At 41.5% G+C, this 17741-nt stretch overlaps 1 protein-coding gene across 6 annotated transcripts in view; it reads right to left on the reverse strand.

The window, feature by feature from the left end:
* The window catches only part of LOC139641168 (NACHT, LRR and PYD domains-containing protein 12-like), an 83096-nt gene that overhangs the window by 8375 nt on the left and 56980 nt on the right, over window positions 1-17741 (reverse strand). For 3 of the 6 annotated variants that reach the window (XM_071515438.1, XM_071515437.1, XM_071515433.1), the window contains exons 2-11: window positions 13700-13765; window positions 12558-12660; window positions 12332-12445; window positions 11918-12031; window positions 10532-10610; window positions 10116-10344; window positions 8053-9862; window positions 6982-7155; window positions 2766-2939; window positions 1536-1709 (exon numbers count right to left, since the gene is read on the reverse strand). In XM_071515438.1, the coding sequence (XP_071371539.1) occupies window positions 1536-1709; window positions 2766-2939; window positions 6982-7155; window positions 8053-9862; window positions 10116-10344; window positions 10532-10610; window positions 11918-12031; window positions 12332-12445; window positions 12558-12646 (2957 nt within the window). In that variant the 5' untranslated portion in view covers window positions 12647-12660; window positions 13700-13765. The remainder of the gene's footprint in view (window positions 1-1535; window positions 1710-2765; window positions 2940-6981; window positions 7156-8052; window positions 9863-10115; window positions 10345-10531; window positions 10611-11917; window positions 12032-12331; window positions 12446-12557; window positions 12661-13699; window positions 13766-17741) is intronic. The other 3 variants (XM_071515434.1, XM_071515435.1, XM_071515436.1) reach the window with 3 other exon arrangements.

The raw sequence follows: 17741 nt of genomic DNA on the forward strand, positions 1-17741 counted from the left end.
TGTTGATTGATAAACCTGTTGGTTTTCACCATATTATTACAGGAAGTACATGATCTGCACATTCTTTTCAACTTATATGATCTAATAACTGGATACCGCACCGAACAGTCTGAGCCCAGCGGCCGTACTACGATTACATGTACTGCTATTTAGAACCAAACAGCATCTTTACTGACAGAAGAGAACACAGCGGAGGGATACCATGTAGGAGAGATAGCTCCTGTTTGGGAGACCGGATCTACTTTATTTTTAAATACTCATTTTAGTGTGAACCAAGAACAGAAATGCAATGTGACTGCGGACCAGTTGCTGCTTTATTGTCTTCCTGCAGGATCTGTTGTTGAATCTGTTCACCAACGAGTTCAATGTCAGTTTTCAGGAGGTTTTCTCCTCATTCAAACTCTACAAACTGGTCCAGCTGCATCTGGTCCTGGTCAGTAGTTTATATTCTGGTCTTCATGGCGGTCAGGTGCTGAATAACCCCCATGTTAAAACTAAGTGGAGTATTGCTTTAAACAGGAGCGCTGCTGTCCAACACACACACACAGCAAACACACTCTCCGGCAGCTGGAGCCAAAAGTGATTAAAACACAGAAACACTCTGCAGTGAAACGTCTTTAAACAGCTGCCACTGAACACTTATGATGTTTCACTTATAATCCTCCATTTGATATTTTTTAGGTTGCTCACACACTTCCTTGTTTACTTCACTGGCTGCTGGTTTTCTGCTGCGTTCAGGTCAAACTGGAAGAAGAACGGCTTCACTGCTTTGTTTCATTATTCTTATTTAAATATTATATGAGGTTATAGTGTTGAAAATAAGACCCCATTTCATTCACACTTTTTATCATTATTATTATCACTATCATTATTATTATAATCCTTATTTTAGTTTTATTCTGGCAGTAAAGAAGTGTTTTAAATGAAAGTTGACTGATCTATTCAACTTTTATTCAGGAGCTAAATTAACCCTTTAAACTTGACAGAAATAGTGATTTTACTTATTGTGATAAAACTCAACATCGCCTGATATGAACATTTTTATTGTAATAACATTTTCAGCTTCATCACCCAGCACTAATAGTTTGTTATTTCTTGTTTATTTTGAGCTTTTGCAGCTTTTGAACAGGTTTTCTGAAAAATAGATCGTAGCTCTCAGTGGAAAGTCTTTGTTTAAAAACAGTTACATGTTGGATTTTCTCATTAATAAACTGCTCTGAAATCAGTTATAATAACACAAAAACTGTCTCCAATATTAACAGCTGACCCCAGGATCAGGTTTGTGTTTTAATTTCAGTTCTGGACTCAGTTTGACAGAATCTGACTTTACTTCAGGTTTCACCAACAGAGGCAGTGAGGAGAGAAATAATGAAATATTCTCTCAGAGGAGAGAAAGTAGAGCTGAATGTTGGTTTCTCAGCTGCTTTCAAAAATCACATCAGCAGGAAAATTACAGTTCAGGTATTTTCTCTGACATTAATGTGCATGTAAAGCAGAATGTAAATGGTCTGTTGAACAGTAACAGTGATCCTGACCTGAGAGTCTCCAGTCTGCAGTGTGGACTCTCCAGTCCAGCAGAGAGCAGCTTCAGTCCTGAATCCTGCAGGTCGTTGTTACTCAGGTCCAGCTCTCTCAGACTAGAGGACTGGGAGCTGAGACCTGAGGCCAGAGCTTCACAGCTTCTCTCTGACAGCTGACACACACTCAGCCTGAAGGACAAGAAGACATGCGGAAATGTTATTCTGTTATATTTAATGTCATTATTGTATTATTTCTACTGACAGACTGTATTGACGAGGCCCTGGTCTAAAGCAGGTCCCAGTGTGTTTGCATGGTGCTGTATACTGAGCTGACTGGAGCACTAACACTGACAGGGAAACTGGTTTGATTCCCACTGGGCCGCCCATGCTAACAATGTATTCACACATGGTGCTGTAAGGGGATTGGATCAATAAATCCACCAAATGGCACATGCTTTGTTACACTGCACAACGAGCCATAAAAAAGAAAATAAAGTGGATATAAATTAGGAAACACTTTAAAAACAAGTGGATTTAAATAATAATATCAAATAGAAACATGAGAAACAAGATGAAGTGAGGAGAGACAAAAAAGATTACACAAAATGACACAAAAGCAAGTCAATAAAAGTGTGTTTTACAAAGTTTTAAAGATGATAGTGAACCTGCAGCCTCAGTCCCTCAGGAAGGCTTTCCACAGTCTGGAAGCCCTGAGGACTAAAGTGAAACCACCTTCAGTGTTGAGTCTGGACTGAGGGAAAGTCAGGAGGACCTGAAGATCTCAGCTGGCTCTCAGCTCACAGGGAACTAAGAGCTCCACAGTGTAATTCAGGAACAAAACTAGCCTGCTTTAAATGTGTTCAGTGACATTTTAATATGAATTCTCTATCTAACTGGTAACCAGAGGACAGATGTTAAAACTGGACAGATGATGATGTCACCTTCCCACTGGTTAAAATCTAGCTGCTCTATTCTGAAGCAGCTGGAGATGTGACAGTGAATTATGGCTGAGAGGAACAGAGAGAGGTGCAGTAATCTAATGACAAGATATCAGAGCATGGATGATCTTCTCTCAGTCACTGAGCTTCACTGCTGTGTATATGAAGCTGGATCAATAAAACTCAAATCCTCATGTAAAACCTGCAGGGCGACCTTTGCAGATTCAGGAATCCTGTTTTGAGAGAACGGACCTTAGTTTGGAGAAATGTGTCGAATCAACTGAGAAAAACTGTAAAGTGATTTTACCTGAGAGTCTCCAGTCTGCAGTGTGGACTCTCCAGTCCAGCAGAGAGCAGCTTCAGTCCTGAATCCTGCAGGTTGGTGATACTCAGGTCCAGCTCTCTCAGGTGGGAGAGGTTGGACTTCAGAGCTGAGGCCAGAGAAGCACAGCAGCTCTCCATGAACCTGCAGCCACTCAATCTGAAAAAAGAACAAAGCATGTAGCTATAAAATAAAATATTCCTGAATGCTTTCAACAATCCAGTGTTTCATAATCCAATGGACTTCAGCATGTTGTCAGTGTGGATCAGCATCATGTCGGCCTTATAGAGTCTTTCCATCTGAAACCAGACAGGCTGTCACACCTCTGTCTCAGGATGAATAAATCTGCAGTTTGGGCCCTGAATGCCAAGAAGTTTAACATAAATAAAGGTTTAGTTAAAGTCCAGAATCCACTTTTTATTGGGACAATATTTTCAGATGGCAGTTTCTCTGGAGATAATTGTGATAAAAAGCAGAATTTGAGTTGGATGGGGAACTTAACTCTAACTTGACCCCCCCCCCCCCCCCCCCCCCTTCTCGTCGTGTTCAGGCACAAACACACAGAGCTCTGAAGCAGACCCGTCCTGCACAGAGTGAGGCGTATTCACACCAAATCCGGCGTGGCGGCACTTCCTGCAGGGTTGAGTGGAGGTGTGCGGGGGTGTGGGCATGTTTATTTGTGCTTTAGAACGTAACCGCTGTGAAACAATCAGAAAATAACGTTTTATTTCTCTGATTCACCGGCTTTCTCGCTACCACCGCTCCCTCTCTTCATTCACTGTCTAGCTCGCTCGACCACCGCTGCTCTCTCTCTCTCTCTCTCTCTCTCTCTCTCTCTCTCTCTCTGGGTGCATTCCATTTGGCCAAAATGCGTCTCCTCCCCCGTCCTCGTCTCCTCGCTGACTCGGCATCCAAAAATGAGCCACCATCATTAAGGATGTTCCAATTGGTTAAAAGACGCATGAAGGATCCTTCAAGTCTCCTTGCCTCCGTCCTCCAATAAGGCGTGGTCGGAGGATACTCAGGTGTATCCTCGATGCGGAAATAATGAGTTAAGTCAATTAACCATTGGCACGTGCGGATATAAGCCCTCCACCATACCATCAGAAAACATGCCGACATTGGCAGAAAAAAAATCCACAGGCGTAAGTAGCCCCAACTTGTTATATATTCTTCAAATAGAAATAGCAGAGATTTAAAGTGTTAGTCGAACATTTGTTAATGAAGGGTTACGTTAAATGTCCATATACTGACAGATCTGTTGTAGTTGTAGAATGTCAAACTTTTCCCAAATAGGCATCAGTAAATGATCTGAAGGCTTGAATGTGATTATAGGGACAGAGGAGGCCAGCTGATCCTCCAGCGCATAGAGAGGGTGAGTGGGGAGCAAGGAACGTGCATTTTATATGGAGTTATTTTATAGGATTTATCATTAATATGAATGACATTCCATGATCTAATAAGCCTGAATGAAATCCGTTCATTAGGACATATAGAAATAGCCTATAAATGCACACATGCGACTCTTTTACCATGCGGCCTCTTTCTAACAGGACCTCCAGTCAGCAGCAGGCTCTGGGACTGAGGATGGGGAGCAAACGGCTGCAGCTGGCCCCGGTTCTCCCTCATGCAGGAGACTACCGGGGGGAGGCCATCGGTGCTCCCTCCCGCTTTAACAGACTCATGTGGAGGACCAGCAGCTGGACTCAGCCGCTGTGCGCTCCCCATCCAGCCCCGATCCCAGTCCCCATCCGGCCCCGATCCCAGTCCCCCTGATGAGCGACCGGGGCCATCGGATGCTGCTGCCCGCTCCATGTGTGACCTCTGACCTCCTTCCTCAGGTCCCCCGGCAGCCAAGAGGCGAAGAGGAGAGGGAGCTGCTGGGGTTTCTCCGGGAAGAGACCGAGGACGCACGGGCTGAGCAGCAGACGGAGCCATTTTCAACTATATAGACAATTTTATCTTATTTTTTTCATATAAAAAATAAATAAAATGCAAATTTCTCTGCCTTTTAGGCGTAGCCTACCTCTGTTTCCATTCTCACCATATTCATAACCTTGGTCACGGTGCGTAATGACCGTTGCCATGACAGCACATATTTTCATCATGAAGGCCGGTATGTTTTTTCTTTTGCTGGAATCACTTCTGTGTCTTCTCTGGATCACCAGTTGGTTTGCTGTGTTTGTTTGATGTGTCTCTCATTCAGTGTTCATCATGCTTATGAATTGTGTTTGTGTGTGTTGCCATGGAATTTCTCTTTGGGAGAATAAATTCTTACTAAACCTCATTAACAGCATTTCATTGTTTTAAATCACACATTTTGCTCTTACAGCTAGATCTATGGTTATTTGGGAATTTATTTATTTATTTAGGAATAAAAAGAAAGCACTTTGGTTCATTGCCAGTGAGTGTCAAACAGCCACATGATCGTTGTCTAATCCAAGTCGCATAAAGGATAAAAGTTGGACAATTTGTATAGCACCTTTCTTATCAGTGCTACAAAGTGCTTCACAAAATTAAAATGTAGCATACAGCAAACAGAATAACAAAAAAAACTGAATAAAAACAGAAATGCTTTTTGGGGATTAGGATTTTTTTTAAGTGTTCTACCTTCATGAGGTAGACAAGGCTCATTAGAGGCTGGCATAATTTAGATGAATTAAACTTTAATCTGAACTTTGTTAAACGTTTTTATGTGGATAAAACATGAGCCTTAGAATAATTTAGACAATGAGGACGTTCCAATTGACAAGCCAGGTTCACTCGCCTCCTCGCATCTTCTCCTCGTTTCCTCCGTGACCTTTGACCGAGGAGTCGAGGAAGAGACGCGAGGCGAGGAGACGAGGAGAAATCTCTCTCTCTCTCTCTCTCTCTTTCTCTTTCAATTCAATTCAATTCAATAAGCTTTATTGGCATGACATTTGATGTGTTGCCAAAGCACAATTATGATTATGAAAGACAATGTTAAGGAATGAAATTAACAAAAAATAATGTGAATAACAATATTAGTTAATAGAATAAAATATATATACATAAAAAAAAATACAAAAAAGATATATATATATATATATATATATATTTTTATTTTTTTATTTTTTTATGTATATATATTTTATTCTATATATAGTTACATATATAGTTACATTGAAGTTTGAGTATTGCGGCTTGAGTTTGAGTCCAAACAGCCCATACACAAACACACAGCCATAAGCTGGAGAGGCCTGAGGGCACAATGGCAGGAGCTTGCATCTGATCTTGACTCTGAACCCTCCGGTTGCCAGCTGTCATTTTGCCAGATTTTTGTGCCATCTGGCCAGGGATTCGAACCGGCAACCTTCGGACTACTAGTCTGCTTCTTTAACCTCTGGGCTACCTACCGCCCAAGTTGCCCACCTATTATTTCTACCAGCCCACCCTAATATAGCAGGCTAAAACCGGCCCTGACCCGAACCCTCCAACCGTCTCTACCGGAGCAACAGATGAGAGTGAATCACAGATGTGGGGGTTTTATCAAGTCCAGGAAGAGACACAACCCAAGGTTCTACCAGAGTTCACATCCCTTTAAGTCTGTGGAAACACCTACAAAGTGCAACGCCTCTGGTGTCCGAAGTGCATTTGACATCAAAATATGCATTAAAATTGGAGTTATGATAGAACAACTAGTTTTTACCATGAAGGAATTTCATCAGGAAGATAAAATGCTGCACACATTAACTCCATACCATCATGCTTAAACTGTGACAGATACCAGAGTGTTAATATGGACACATGTGACTTTTTATCCCTGAAGATACACAAAAGAAAATATCTTAAATACATTGTGTATCCATAGTTGGATCTATACCTGGGTGATTATGTCTCTATACGTTCTGGGTAATTACCACAATAAAAGTCTGATCTTGAATTCCTTTATTGCCTCCAACACTCTCACATCAAAGTTTTGCCCCCAATAGATGGAGGCCATTTTGGAGCCATTTGGACTCCTGTATCTTTAAAACTATGGAGAATATCATCAACAAAGTCCATCGTTATTCATTTGAATACAAAAGGATTGTGTGAAAACAACATGAGGAATTTGAGATCTAAGCCTCTAAAACCAGATCCTGTCTGATTTCAGATGGATCGACTCTATACAGGCGTCCTCAAATTACAATATTCATATAATATTCATATCAGCACATTATTAAATATGATGTCTGACCTGAGAGTCTCCAGTCTGCAGTGTGGACTCTCCAGTCCAGCAGAGAGCAGCTTCAGTCCTGAATCCTGCAGGTTGGTGTCAATCAGGTCCAGCTCTGTCAGATGGGAGGGGTTGGACTTCAGAGCTGAGACCAGGACTTCACAGTGAGTCTCTGACAACCTGCAGCACCTCAATCTGAATAAAGAATAAAGATTATTATAAAGAATTACAGACTTAATGTAAAATGAGAGATTATCAAAGCAGAGTTTATACAAAACATATACAGCATACTACTACTACTACTACTATTAGTACTACTACTACTAATAATAATAATAATAACAATAATAATAACGACAATAATTTGTATTATAGAATTTGAAATTTCCCAAAAGTGTTTAATGTATAATATAGTCAGAAAACAAACAGAAAAAAATACATAAATGCAATTATATGAAAGCATTTCTGTAAAAAAAAAAGTGTTTAAAAAAAGAATGAAAAATGATAGAAATTTCAGCCTGAGCTCCACAGGCAGTTCAGTTCAACTTCTGGTAAAACAACTCAGTAAAACAGCCTGACACCATTAGAGTCCGGATTCACCACAGATTTGGTTGGGGTTTAGTTACTTTTAAGGTTTTCAGCCTACAGCATTAGATTCCAACTTTCCCAGTCGTATTTCCCACTTTGTCGCCTCGTTCATGTCGCTCTCTGTAATTCTGATATTTCTGACATGAGCTGAAGGCAGGAGAAGACGAGGGGAATCTTTCATAGATATTACACCAATAAAGAGTTGAACTAGACTAAAGAATGAAACTCAAGAAACAACCGATCTGTTAGATCAGTAACTGGAATGTGAAACTGAACCTGGAACAGTAATGACTTTACTCTGTTACAGGAAAAAGTAATGTGATTACAGTGACACATTACTCTGTAACGTGTTATGCCCAACACTGTGTACCACTGCTATGTAGAACAACAGTTAATAGTGTGTATGTTTGAGGAACTATAGATCTTTATTGTAATTCTGATGGTGTCAGGTATGAAGGTCGCTCTACACTGTTCTATACTGTTGGTATTCACATCAGGACTAACCGAGCCTTCCTGCAGTTCCTCACAGCTGGGATCAGTCTCCATCGTCCCTCCTCTGATGTGTTGTAGGCCTCCAGGTCCAACACATCCAGAACCTCCTCTGACATCTGCAGCATGTAGGCCAGAGCTGAGCAGTGGATCTCAGAGAGTTTCTTCTCTGATCTGATGTCTGACTTCAGGAACTGTTGGATCTCCTGATGTACTGACTGGTCGTTCATCTCCATCAAACAGTGGAAGATGTTGATGCTTCTGTCAGGAGAGAGACTGTAGGTGTTCATCTCCTTCAGGTTGCTGATGGCTCTCTGGATGCTTTCTGGTCTGCTCTCTGTCTGACCCAGCAGGCCTCCTAAGAGTCTCTGGCTGGACTCCAGTGAGAGGCCATGAAGGAAGCGGACAAAGAGGTCCAGGTGGCCATTTTTACTCTTCAGGGATTTGAACATGGCTGTCTTCAGGAAGCCATCCAGGGATTGTTTACTCTCTTCAGATCTACCTTTTTTTCTATGTCTTCTATCTTCTCCCAGGAATGTCTTCTCTTCCCTGTTTGTGTAACAGTGGAACATGTAGACAGCAGCCAGAAACTCCTGAATGCTCAGATGGACAAAGCAGAACACCTTGTCCTGGACCTGGTACAGCCCACACTCCTCTTTAAAGATCTGTGTGAACACTCCTGAGTACACTGAGGCTGCTCTGATATCAATGCCACACTCTGTCAGGTCGGCTTCATAGAAGATCAGGTTGCCTTTCTCCAGCTGCTCAAAAGCCAGTTTTCCCAGAGAGAGAATCATCTTCCTGCTTTCTGTATTCCAGTGTGGATCTGTCTCAGCTCTCTCATGATACTTGACGTTCTGCAGTTTGGACTGAACCAGCAGGAAGTGGATGTACATCTCAGTCAGGGTCTTGGGCAGGTCTCCTCTCTCACTGGGTTTCAACACATGCTCCAGAACTGTAGCAGTGATCCAGCAGAAGACTGGGATGTGGCACATGATGTGGAGGCTTTGTGAAGTCTTGATGTGGGAGATGATTCTGCTGGCCTGCTCCTCATCTCTGAATCTCTTCCTGAAGTACTCCTCCTTCTGTGGGTCATTGAAGCCTCTCACCTCTGTCACCATGTCAACGCACTCAGGAGGGATCTGATTGGCTGCTGCAGGTCGTGTGGTTATCCAGAGGCGAGCAGAGGGAAGCAGTTTCCCCTTGATGAGGTTTGTCAGCAGCACATCCACTGAGGTCGACTCTGTAACATCAGTCAGGATCTCGTTCTTCTTGAAGTCCAGAGGAAGTCGACACTCATCCAGACCATCAAAGATGAACACAACCTGGAACTTGTCAAACCTGCAGATTCCTGCTTCTTTGGTCTCAATAAAGAAGTGATGAAGAAGTTCCACCAAGCTGTACGTTTTCCCTTTCAGCAGATTCAGCTCTCGGAAAGTGAATGGAAATGTGAACTGTATATCCTGGTTGGCTTTGTCTTCAGCCCAGTCCAGAGTGAACTTCTGTGTTAAGACTGTTTTCCCAATGCCAGCCACTCCCTTTGTCAGCAATGTTCTGGTTGGTTTGTCTCTTCCAGGTAAGGGTTTAAAGATGTCTTCACATTTGATTGTTGTTTCTGGTCTCGCTGGTTTCCTGGATGCTGTTTCAATCAGTCTGACCTCATGTTCATCATTGACCTCTCCACTCCCTCCCTCTGTGATGTAAAGCTCGGTGTAGATCTGCTTCAGAAGTGTTGGGTTTCCTGCTTTAGCAATCCCCTCAAACACACACTGAAACTTCTGCTTCAGACTGGATTTGAGTTGATGTTGACACGCAGTAGGAGTTTCTGAATGAACAAACAAAAAACGAAATCAATTAATGGATTTCAGTGTGGATGTATATATTTTTCCACTCCATGATATCTATTCAGCTCATCAGTAGAGGACAAACATGTTCTGACTGTGTGCAGCCCAAAATAATTGTACAGATCTGATGCAGATGTGTTCAGCATATTTACAGCAGAGTTTGGAAATGTAAACATCTCTCATTTTCCACCATTTCCTCTTTCCATCATGTTAAACCTGTTAAAAGCCTCTTACTGCTCTGCAGAGAGTCAGCCAGCTCCTCCTGCTTCATTCTCCTCAGGAAGTGCAGTGTGATCTGCAGAAAAGCCTCTCTGCTGCTCCTCCTCTGCTCTTCCTCCTCACCGTCCACCACCTCCTCATCCTCCCTCTGCCTCTCTGAGCATTCTGGGTAATCTGGACTCAGAACCCTGTGGCACCTTTTCAGCTCGTTCTTCACAAAAGTGACAATGTTCTCCTCAAGAAGCTGGAACAGAATATTACATAGATTAAAGTTTCAGATTAAAATCATGGAACACAACATCAAATCCATCTTGCAGGGTTTGAAAGCCCACTGGTCTACAGAGTGCAGCATGGAGACTATAATGACCAGAATGGCTGTTTTGCATTTTCTTTGTAGCTGAAGTAAAATGTGTTGTTGTACATTTACACACCATAAATATGGAGTCCAGGTCTGTTTGGTGCTCCTGGGCAGACTGACCGCTGGGAACCTCTGACCTCTCCTGGTGGACTCTGTGGAGAAAACATTAAGTATTAGGTCTCCAGATAACACACACACACACACACACACACACACACACACACACACTGGCGCCTACACCATTAGGCAAGTTAGGCAGACGCCCCTCCACTTGGAAATTAGGAGGGCCCCTCTATTTTTCACCCCTTTTAAAAGTCAAAATTTTGTAAAAATCTAATATTTAATCTTCAATCTCTCAATCTAAGTGAAATATCTGCTCTGTCTGCAGTTAGATAGCATAGTTGCATTTGGATTGCTGCACCCCCTTTCCAACCCAAGTGGTATATTCCAACCTGCGCTTTGTCTGCACTGCGTACCACAGACGATGGGACGATGCAGTCGTGAATGGAGTGACAGCAGCAGAATTGTTTGAACCATGAAACAACAGCTAACATTGCACATGCACATTGTGACCTTCATTTATCTAGCTAGCTAACAGCTGTTGTTTTTTTCAGAGTAAGCTTGTCGTGTTCTGTGTGCCGAAGGTCTCGGTCTTTCTCTCTGAAACTGTGTATATCATTTGGAAAGCTGTCTAGTAAAGTGAGATGTTTTCAACAGATTATTGAAGATGATAGGCTGCTGTTAGCAGTGTCAGCACAGCAGAGCAACAGGTAGGATGCCAAAGCAAAAGGAGAGTGTTAGAGAAAAAAAGAACTATGATATTCAAAATGAATTAACTAACCCTAACACAAACCCCCCACCCTGTTCGGATTTTGCACATTTACACAAAGTTAGGCACCCATGCACACACACGCACACACACACACACACACACACACACACACACACACACACACACACACACACTCAGGTTGTTAAAGGTGTTGTGTTCTGTCATGATGAATCCTGGCAGAAACACAAGGTGAACTCCACTGTAAATGTTTCTCTGGAGGTCGTAGCACTAAGTATATCTTCAAGTCATTCTTCAAGACATTCGTTCATTTCATGAAGCTTTCCTGAAAAAACTCTCAACTCCAGCAGCACATGAAATGTGTCGTTCATCTAGTCGTGAGACTTCAAGCGTCTCTTTGCAGGAGCGGTGAAGGTGAGATCCTACAGCAGACAGACTGTCCAACCTAAACTCTGAGCTCCACAACATCAAAACCATTAGAGGCATTTCCTTTTGCCCCGAACCTTACTGTCAAAATATATAAATAATAAATAAATCATGTTTTGAAAGAGGAAACTAAATCAACAGAGTATGAAGGGCCGGACCAATTCTATATCTCATAGATATAGAATAGATTCCTCTTCTCAGGAGAGATGGATAACAACAAACTCATCTGTTTTAAATTCTTACCTTTGCTCAGCAGAGTGCTGTCCATCTTTGAAGTCAATAAGGCGATCAATAGACAGATCACTCTTCATGGACACACAGCTGGGTTCAGGGGAGTCTGGTCTCTCCTGCTGGATCCTGATAGAAACAGGATTGACAAAAGAAGGGCAGTTTGAACCTGAAGTGAAGCAGGATTTTGACTCAAGTTCAAATCCCAGAACCAGATAGAAAATCTGTGAGAGGAGAGTGAATGAGAAACGTTCTCCTCTTCCCCAACAGCTGCTATTGTAGCTGACAAACTTTCTCTACATGAAAAAGGTTAAAAACAAGAGCAATGTTACATATTATTGTTAATATCTTACTCCTCTTCAGAGGGGATTTGTTCTTTATAATGTTTTGTTAATGCTAACATTATATAGTGACATTATGTTGACTTACGTTGTTTCAGAAGAATGTTTATCTTTAAAAGTTATAGGTCTATTCATAGACCGGTCGCTCTTCATGGACACACAGCTGGGTTCAGGGGAGTCTGGTCTCTCCTGCTGGACTGGGCTTCAACACAACAGAGACAGAGCTTTTACTCTGAATAATGATGCTGTAATGATTTCACTGCTGAGCTCTGAGATGGAGAACAGTCATGGACAGTTAGAGATCCTCATCTTACCTCTTAGCTTTGGTCCGGCTGTCATGTTCCCCAGACAGAGTGGTTTTAGAGGGAGGGAGCCCCTCCTCTCTCTCCTCAGACTGACTCATAGTAGAGCCAACACCTTTACACAAACACACCCGACATGCTGTTAGCTGGACTGATTCATTACAACAAGGTTTCATTACAGGATAGATCACTTCTGCTGTTGGGATCATTCCTGACAGTAAAATGACAAATACACACTGAGTGTTGGATTCAACAAAATGAATCCAGTTAATGAAGAAAACGTCAAAAAGACAAATACTGACAAGACAAAGACTGTTTGAAGTATTAAGGGAGCCTTGGCTAACAGAAACACGAGCAACACGCTGCACACAGCACAATAAAAAACTCCAGTCTGGTATCTGTTAAATGTTGTGACTGAGTCTTAAATAGAGTTTTACAGCTCTGAGTTGTTTCTCTTTATACTACTTTTATAGTCAGAAATTTCCCTGGTTGTGCAGATCAATACTTTACTGTTTTTTTTTACTCAAATGGATTTTGTCAGTTGTAATTGTCTTCATTCAGATTTTACTGAGATCAGACTCAGATTACTTACTTACTGACTCAGATTTTATCAGGACAATATGAAACAGTGAACCCAGTATTGTGTATTGAACCATCAGCTGAATGTATGAATGTAGAAAACAGCAGGAAGACCTGCTCTCTCCAACAGATGAACTGAGCAGGTTTATACAGACAGGAGGATTTTTCAGCCTTGGGGACGACTGAGACTTTAAAGGTTCAAAAGGTTTTAGTGTGAAAGGGAGTGAACCTCAGTTTTGTGGAGGTTGTAGTGTTTTGTACACAGTGTATCAACAGAGACACAACATGTATCTGAGCTTTCACACTAGTTCTGACACTTCCTGCATATTTCACCAATGCAGTGAATTGAGATTACAACCTAACTAGAGTTTATCAGGCTTCCACTAAAAGTCACAAATAAAACAAAATGTTCTTTATGGCCACAAAGAGAACAAATGTTGGATATTATGGCACTATGAACGCCATCTGCAAACAGCAGGTGATTTGAAAGACTTTAGCAGCTTGTCTTACAACAGTCGACTATACAGTCACATCATACAATGTCAGCCGGTGTATTCATCAAACAGTAATGTGACCTTGGAAGATGTTTGCCTGGTGAATTCACATCCAGAGACGTTCTGCCTTCATCTGTAGAGGAAACACTGACAGAGAAGACGCTGCTTATTCTCCTTCCTCACTTCTGGGTGTCTGTGTTCATTTGATCTGAGGCTGCTGTCACTTCCTCATAACTTCACTATCAAAGTCTAGAAACATCAGTCTGACACCAAACCGGTCTAACCTGAGGCCAGAAACCAGGTCTGAGGCACAGAAATCACAGATCAGGTGATGCAGTTCTACTGTGTGTCCACTAGATGGAGACATTAACCACATCATCTACAGTGAACTAAACAGCAGACCAGCACACACAGATGTCATGATGGAGGAGGAGAAATTTATATCGCTTTAAAATTCAATGACAGAGCGAGAATGAGAGTGTGGATCTAAAATCTGTCTGACGTCACACAAAATGAAACGTTTCCTGCCGAGGTGGAGCACGTGACAGGAAGTTCAACTCTTCTGTTTGAGATTTTACTGTCTTTTGATGACATTGTTTTACTTTGCACTTTATTTTCTGTGACATTTCTCGTATTTTAACGTCTGTATTGTTTTATCTTCCATATTTGTCTTCCTTGGCCCGGTCTGCCTTGAAGCAGCAAGTCAGTGAAAGCAGCCTGGATAAATAAGTAAATATAAGACATGAAAAGATAGTTTCCACAACATCATTAATGTTGAACTAGTGTGATAAACCTTATTTGAACTGGTGTTTTTGTTCAGAAATGGTCAGAAAGCCTCCTGTTAGCATCGCTGGCTGCTAGTGAGACTCAAAGGGAACTGAAGGTTTTTCCCTCAAACCTGCAGGCAGAAAGCAACACAACTAATTACTAACTACTTCTACTTTTAGTAGATTTAGATTTGAACACGAACACACTAACACTAACATGTTGGAAAACCGTTAGAAGAGCGTTGAGTTGTGTTTTGAAGCTACACATCCGGTTTGCACACAGAAAAAACCTTTAACGGCTGAGTTGTAGATTTCCTCTTGTTCTAGTCTAAATAAGCTAACGGCAGGCGGGAACAGTCACATAAAAGATCTGCTGATAGAGTCAGGAAAGGAAAATACACTGGAAACTGTCATGGAAACTGATGTTTACAATACCTTTTGGTGGAGAAAATGATCTGCGACACGACGACAAGTTAAGGTGAAACTAAGAAACTAAGAGAGAGAGACAGAGAGAGAGAGAGAGAGAGAGAGAGAGAGAGAGATGGAGAGATGGAGACAGAGAGAGAGATATAAGAGAGAGAGAGAGAGATGGAGAGAGAGATGCTGGAGCAGTCTGCAGCTCCTCCTCCTGCTGCAGGACCTGGAGGTGAAAGTCCTGCTATACGCTGATGATGTGGTGATTCTCTCCCCACAGCAGAGGGTCTACAGGAGCATCTCAGACTGGTAGAGCAGTCCTGTCAGAGATGGGCACTGACTGTCAATCTGGAAAAAACAAATCTGTTATGGTTTTCCAGAGAAAAGCCCGGTCACAGGAAAACAAATACATGTTCACATACGGAGGAATCACATTAACACATAACACAAGCTTTAATTACCTGGCTGTGGAAATCACCTCATCAGGGGGTTTTGGCTACAAAGGCACTAAGTGACAAAGCAGGAAGAGCTTACTGTGCCATAAAATCCAAATTTGGAAAAACAGTAAAAATATGGATTAAGATCCTAATTTCTGTTTTAACACCAGTACTCCTTTATGGAAATGAGGTGTGGGGTCCGATCTCCTCCCCCAATTTTGCAAATCTGTACTGGGTGTCCATAGAAACGTTCCAAATCTCACCTGTAGAGCTGAACTGGGACTCTTTCTCATGTTTATTGAAATGTAAAAACGAGCCATAAAGTTCTGGCTTCATCTAAACAGAGCAGACCAAAACTCCATCAAACACAAAGCGCTGCTGAGCGACACTGTGAAGCCCAGGACACTCTTGGAAAAGTCGCTCGACAGTTCACAAGAATAACTGAAAATCAGGACAAACATAAATAATCATCCAAAAGCAAAACTAAACAATTTGTCTCTGTATTGAAAGATGCATATTTAACAGATTGGAAAAATGACATTGTATAGCACAAAAAGCTTCAGTGCTATTCAATTCTCAACCATGAAATTCAATTGGCAAAATATCTAAACATCAAAAACACAAAAGAAAGAGTTTTATCTAAATTAAGGCTGTTGTGTGTTAAAATTCAGCGCATCTTTGAACTTTGAATACAAACTGACGAGGCTGAATCTGTTCTAGTCTAACTTAACCTGCCATCTAAACAATGTGAATTATTACATGCACTGCGGTTCTAGTGGTGTGTATTGGTTTGGCTGCTCCATTGATTTTCAATGGGGTGAAATGTTTCCAAACAGATATGAGATTAGTTGTAATTATAGTTACATTTCACAGTGACCTGCGATGTTTAATCTGATGAGGCTAACAGACCAACTGTTCAGGACAAATGCTGACTATTAATTCCTGTAACTGAACATTGTTGTGAAATATGACTCATTTGTTTCATATTAATGACATGAGAAAAAGATAGAAAATGTGCCATAATAACACAATAAAACTGTGTTACTTGATAATTATAACATCACGTGTAGTTTACTAATATAATAATTCTCTTTAAGACACACACACACACACACACACACACACAGTGTGTGACTACAGTAATAGTTGACATCCTCATTATCGGCCCTAAGCCTGTCTCAGATCAGATCCAGTTGGCTTTGGGTTCACTTGCCTCAAATATAAAATCTTCCACAAGAAACCTTGGTGTAATCTTCGATCCCAATCTCAACTTTGAGTAAAAAGCTAGTGCAGCCATGCTATCACCAACTGAGAAACATTGGCAAAATAAGAGCTGCCTTGTCTTTCTCTGAAACAGAGAAAATTATACATGCTTTCATTTCTTCACCTTTAGATTATTGTAATGCCCTTTATACCTGTTTTAATCATCAAACCTCAACCGACTTCAAGTAATTCAAAACTCTGCAGCAAGGCGACCGACTAGGACACATTTGAGGTCACATGTTACCCCGATTTTAGCTTCACTGCACTGGCTGCCTGTGAGTTTTAGAGTAGATTTTAAAATTTATTTTTTATTGATCACTTATAAGGCACTACATAGTCTGGCACCTGAATACCATACAGCTGTCTTAGACCATAAGGCCCCACTAGCTGTTCCAGAGTCTAGACTGAGGTCAAAGGGCAAAAAAAAGAGTGTCGCAACGCGTGCCTAACCCTAACCCATAAACATGAACAAACAGCGATATAAAATAACATAAGGATCAAAGTCCAATCTGAAGTCTGTGGCAGAGAATCGGGAAGTAGTTTTATGATGCGTCTATCAAATGGTGAAATGTAACCTCATCATCTACAGTGAATAAAGAGCCTTTCTGCTCTGATTAAAAACTAATTACATTACAACTAATTTACATGTTCAGGACGTTAACACAAACACTGATGTGTTCACAAACTGTCGCAAAGTGTTTTATGTTTCCAGCCGAAACAGAGTTTCACCCTCCTGATCACAAACAGAGGCTTCTTCTGTATGATCGTCTTATTACAGTTAAATCAGTCAACAGTAAGCAACGGGTTGAAGAATAAAACACTTTAAACTGTAATGAAAAGTGTTTGTTACAATACCTTTTCATGGTGGAAATAACCTGCTGCCACACCGATAAGTGAAAGTAGACAACTGGCTTGAGAGAGAGAGAGAGAGAGAGAGAGAGAGAGAGAGAGAGAGAGAGAGAGAGAGAGAGAGAGAGAGAGAGATATGAAGAGAGAGAGAGAGATATGGAGAGATGGAGACAGAGAGAGAGAGAGAGAGAGAGAGAGAGAGAGAGAGAGAGAGAGAAAGAGAGATATGGAGAGAAAGAGAGATATGGAGAGATGGAGACAGAGAGAGAGAGAGAGATAGATATGGAGAGAGAGAGAGATATGGAGAGATGGAGACAGAGAGAGAGAGAGAGAGAGAGAGAGATATGGAGAGATGGAGACAGAGAGAGAGAGAGATATGGAGAGAGAGAGAGA

Source organism: Centroberyx affinis, unplaced genomic scaffold (genome assembly GCF_046629955.1).
Source record: "Centroberyx affinis isolate AG114_WGS23_722 - 3 ecotype Tasmania unplaced genomic scaffold, CSIRO-AGI_Caff_v1 ptg000351l_1, whole genome shotgun sequence".
Taxonomy (NCBI): domain Eukaryota; kingdom Metazoa; phylum Chordata; class Actinopteri; order Beryciformes; family Berycidae; genus Centroberyx; species Centroberyx affinis.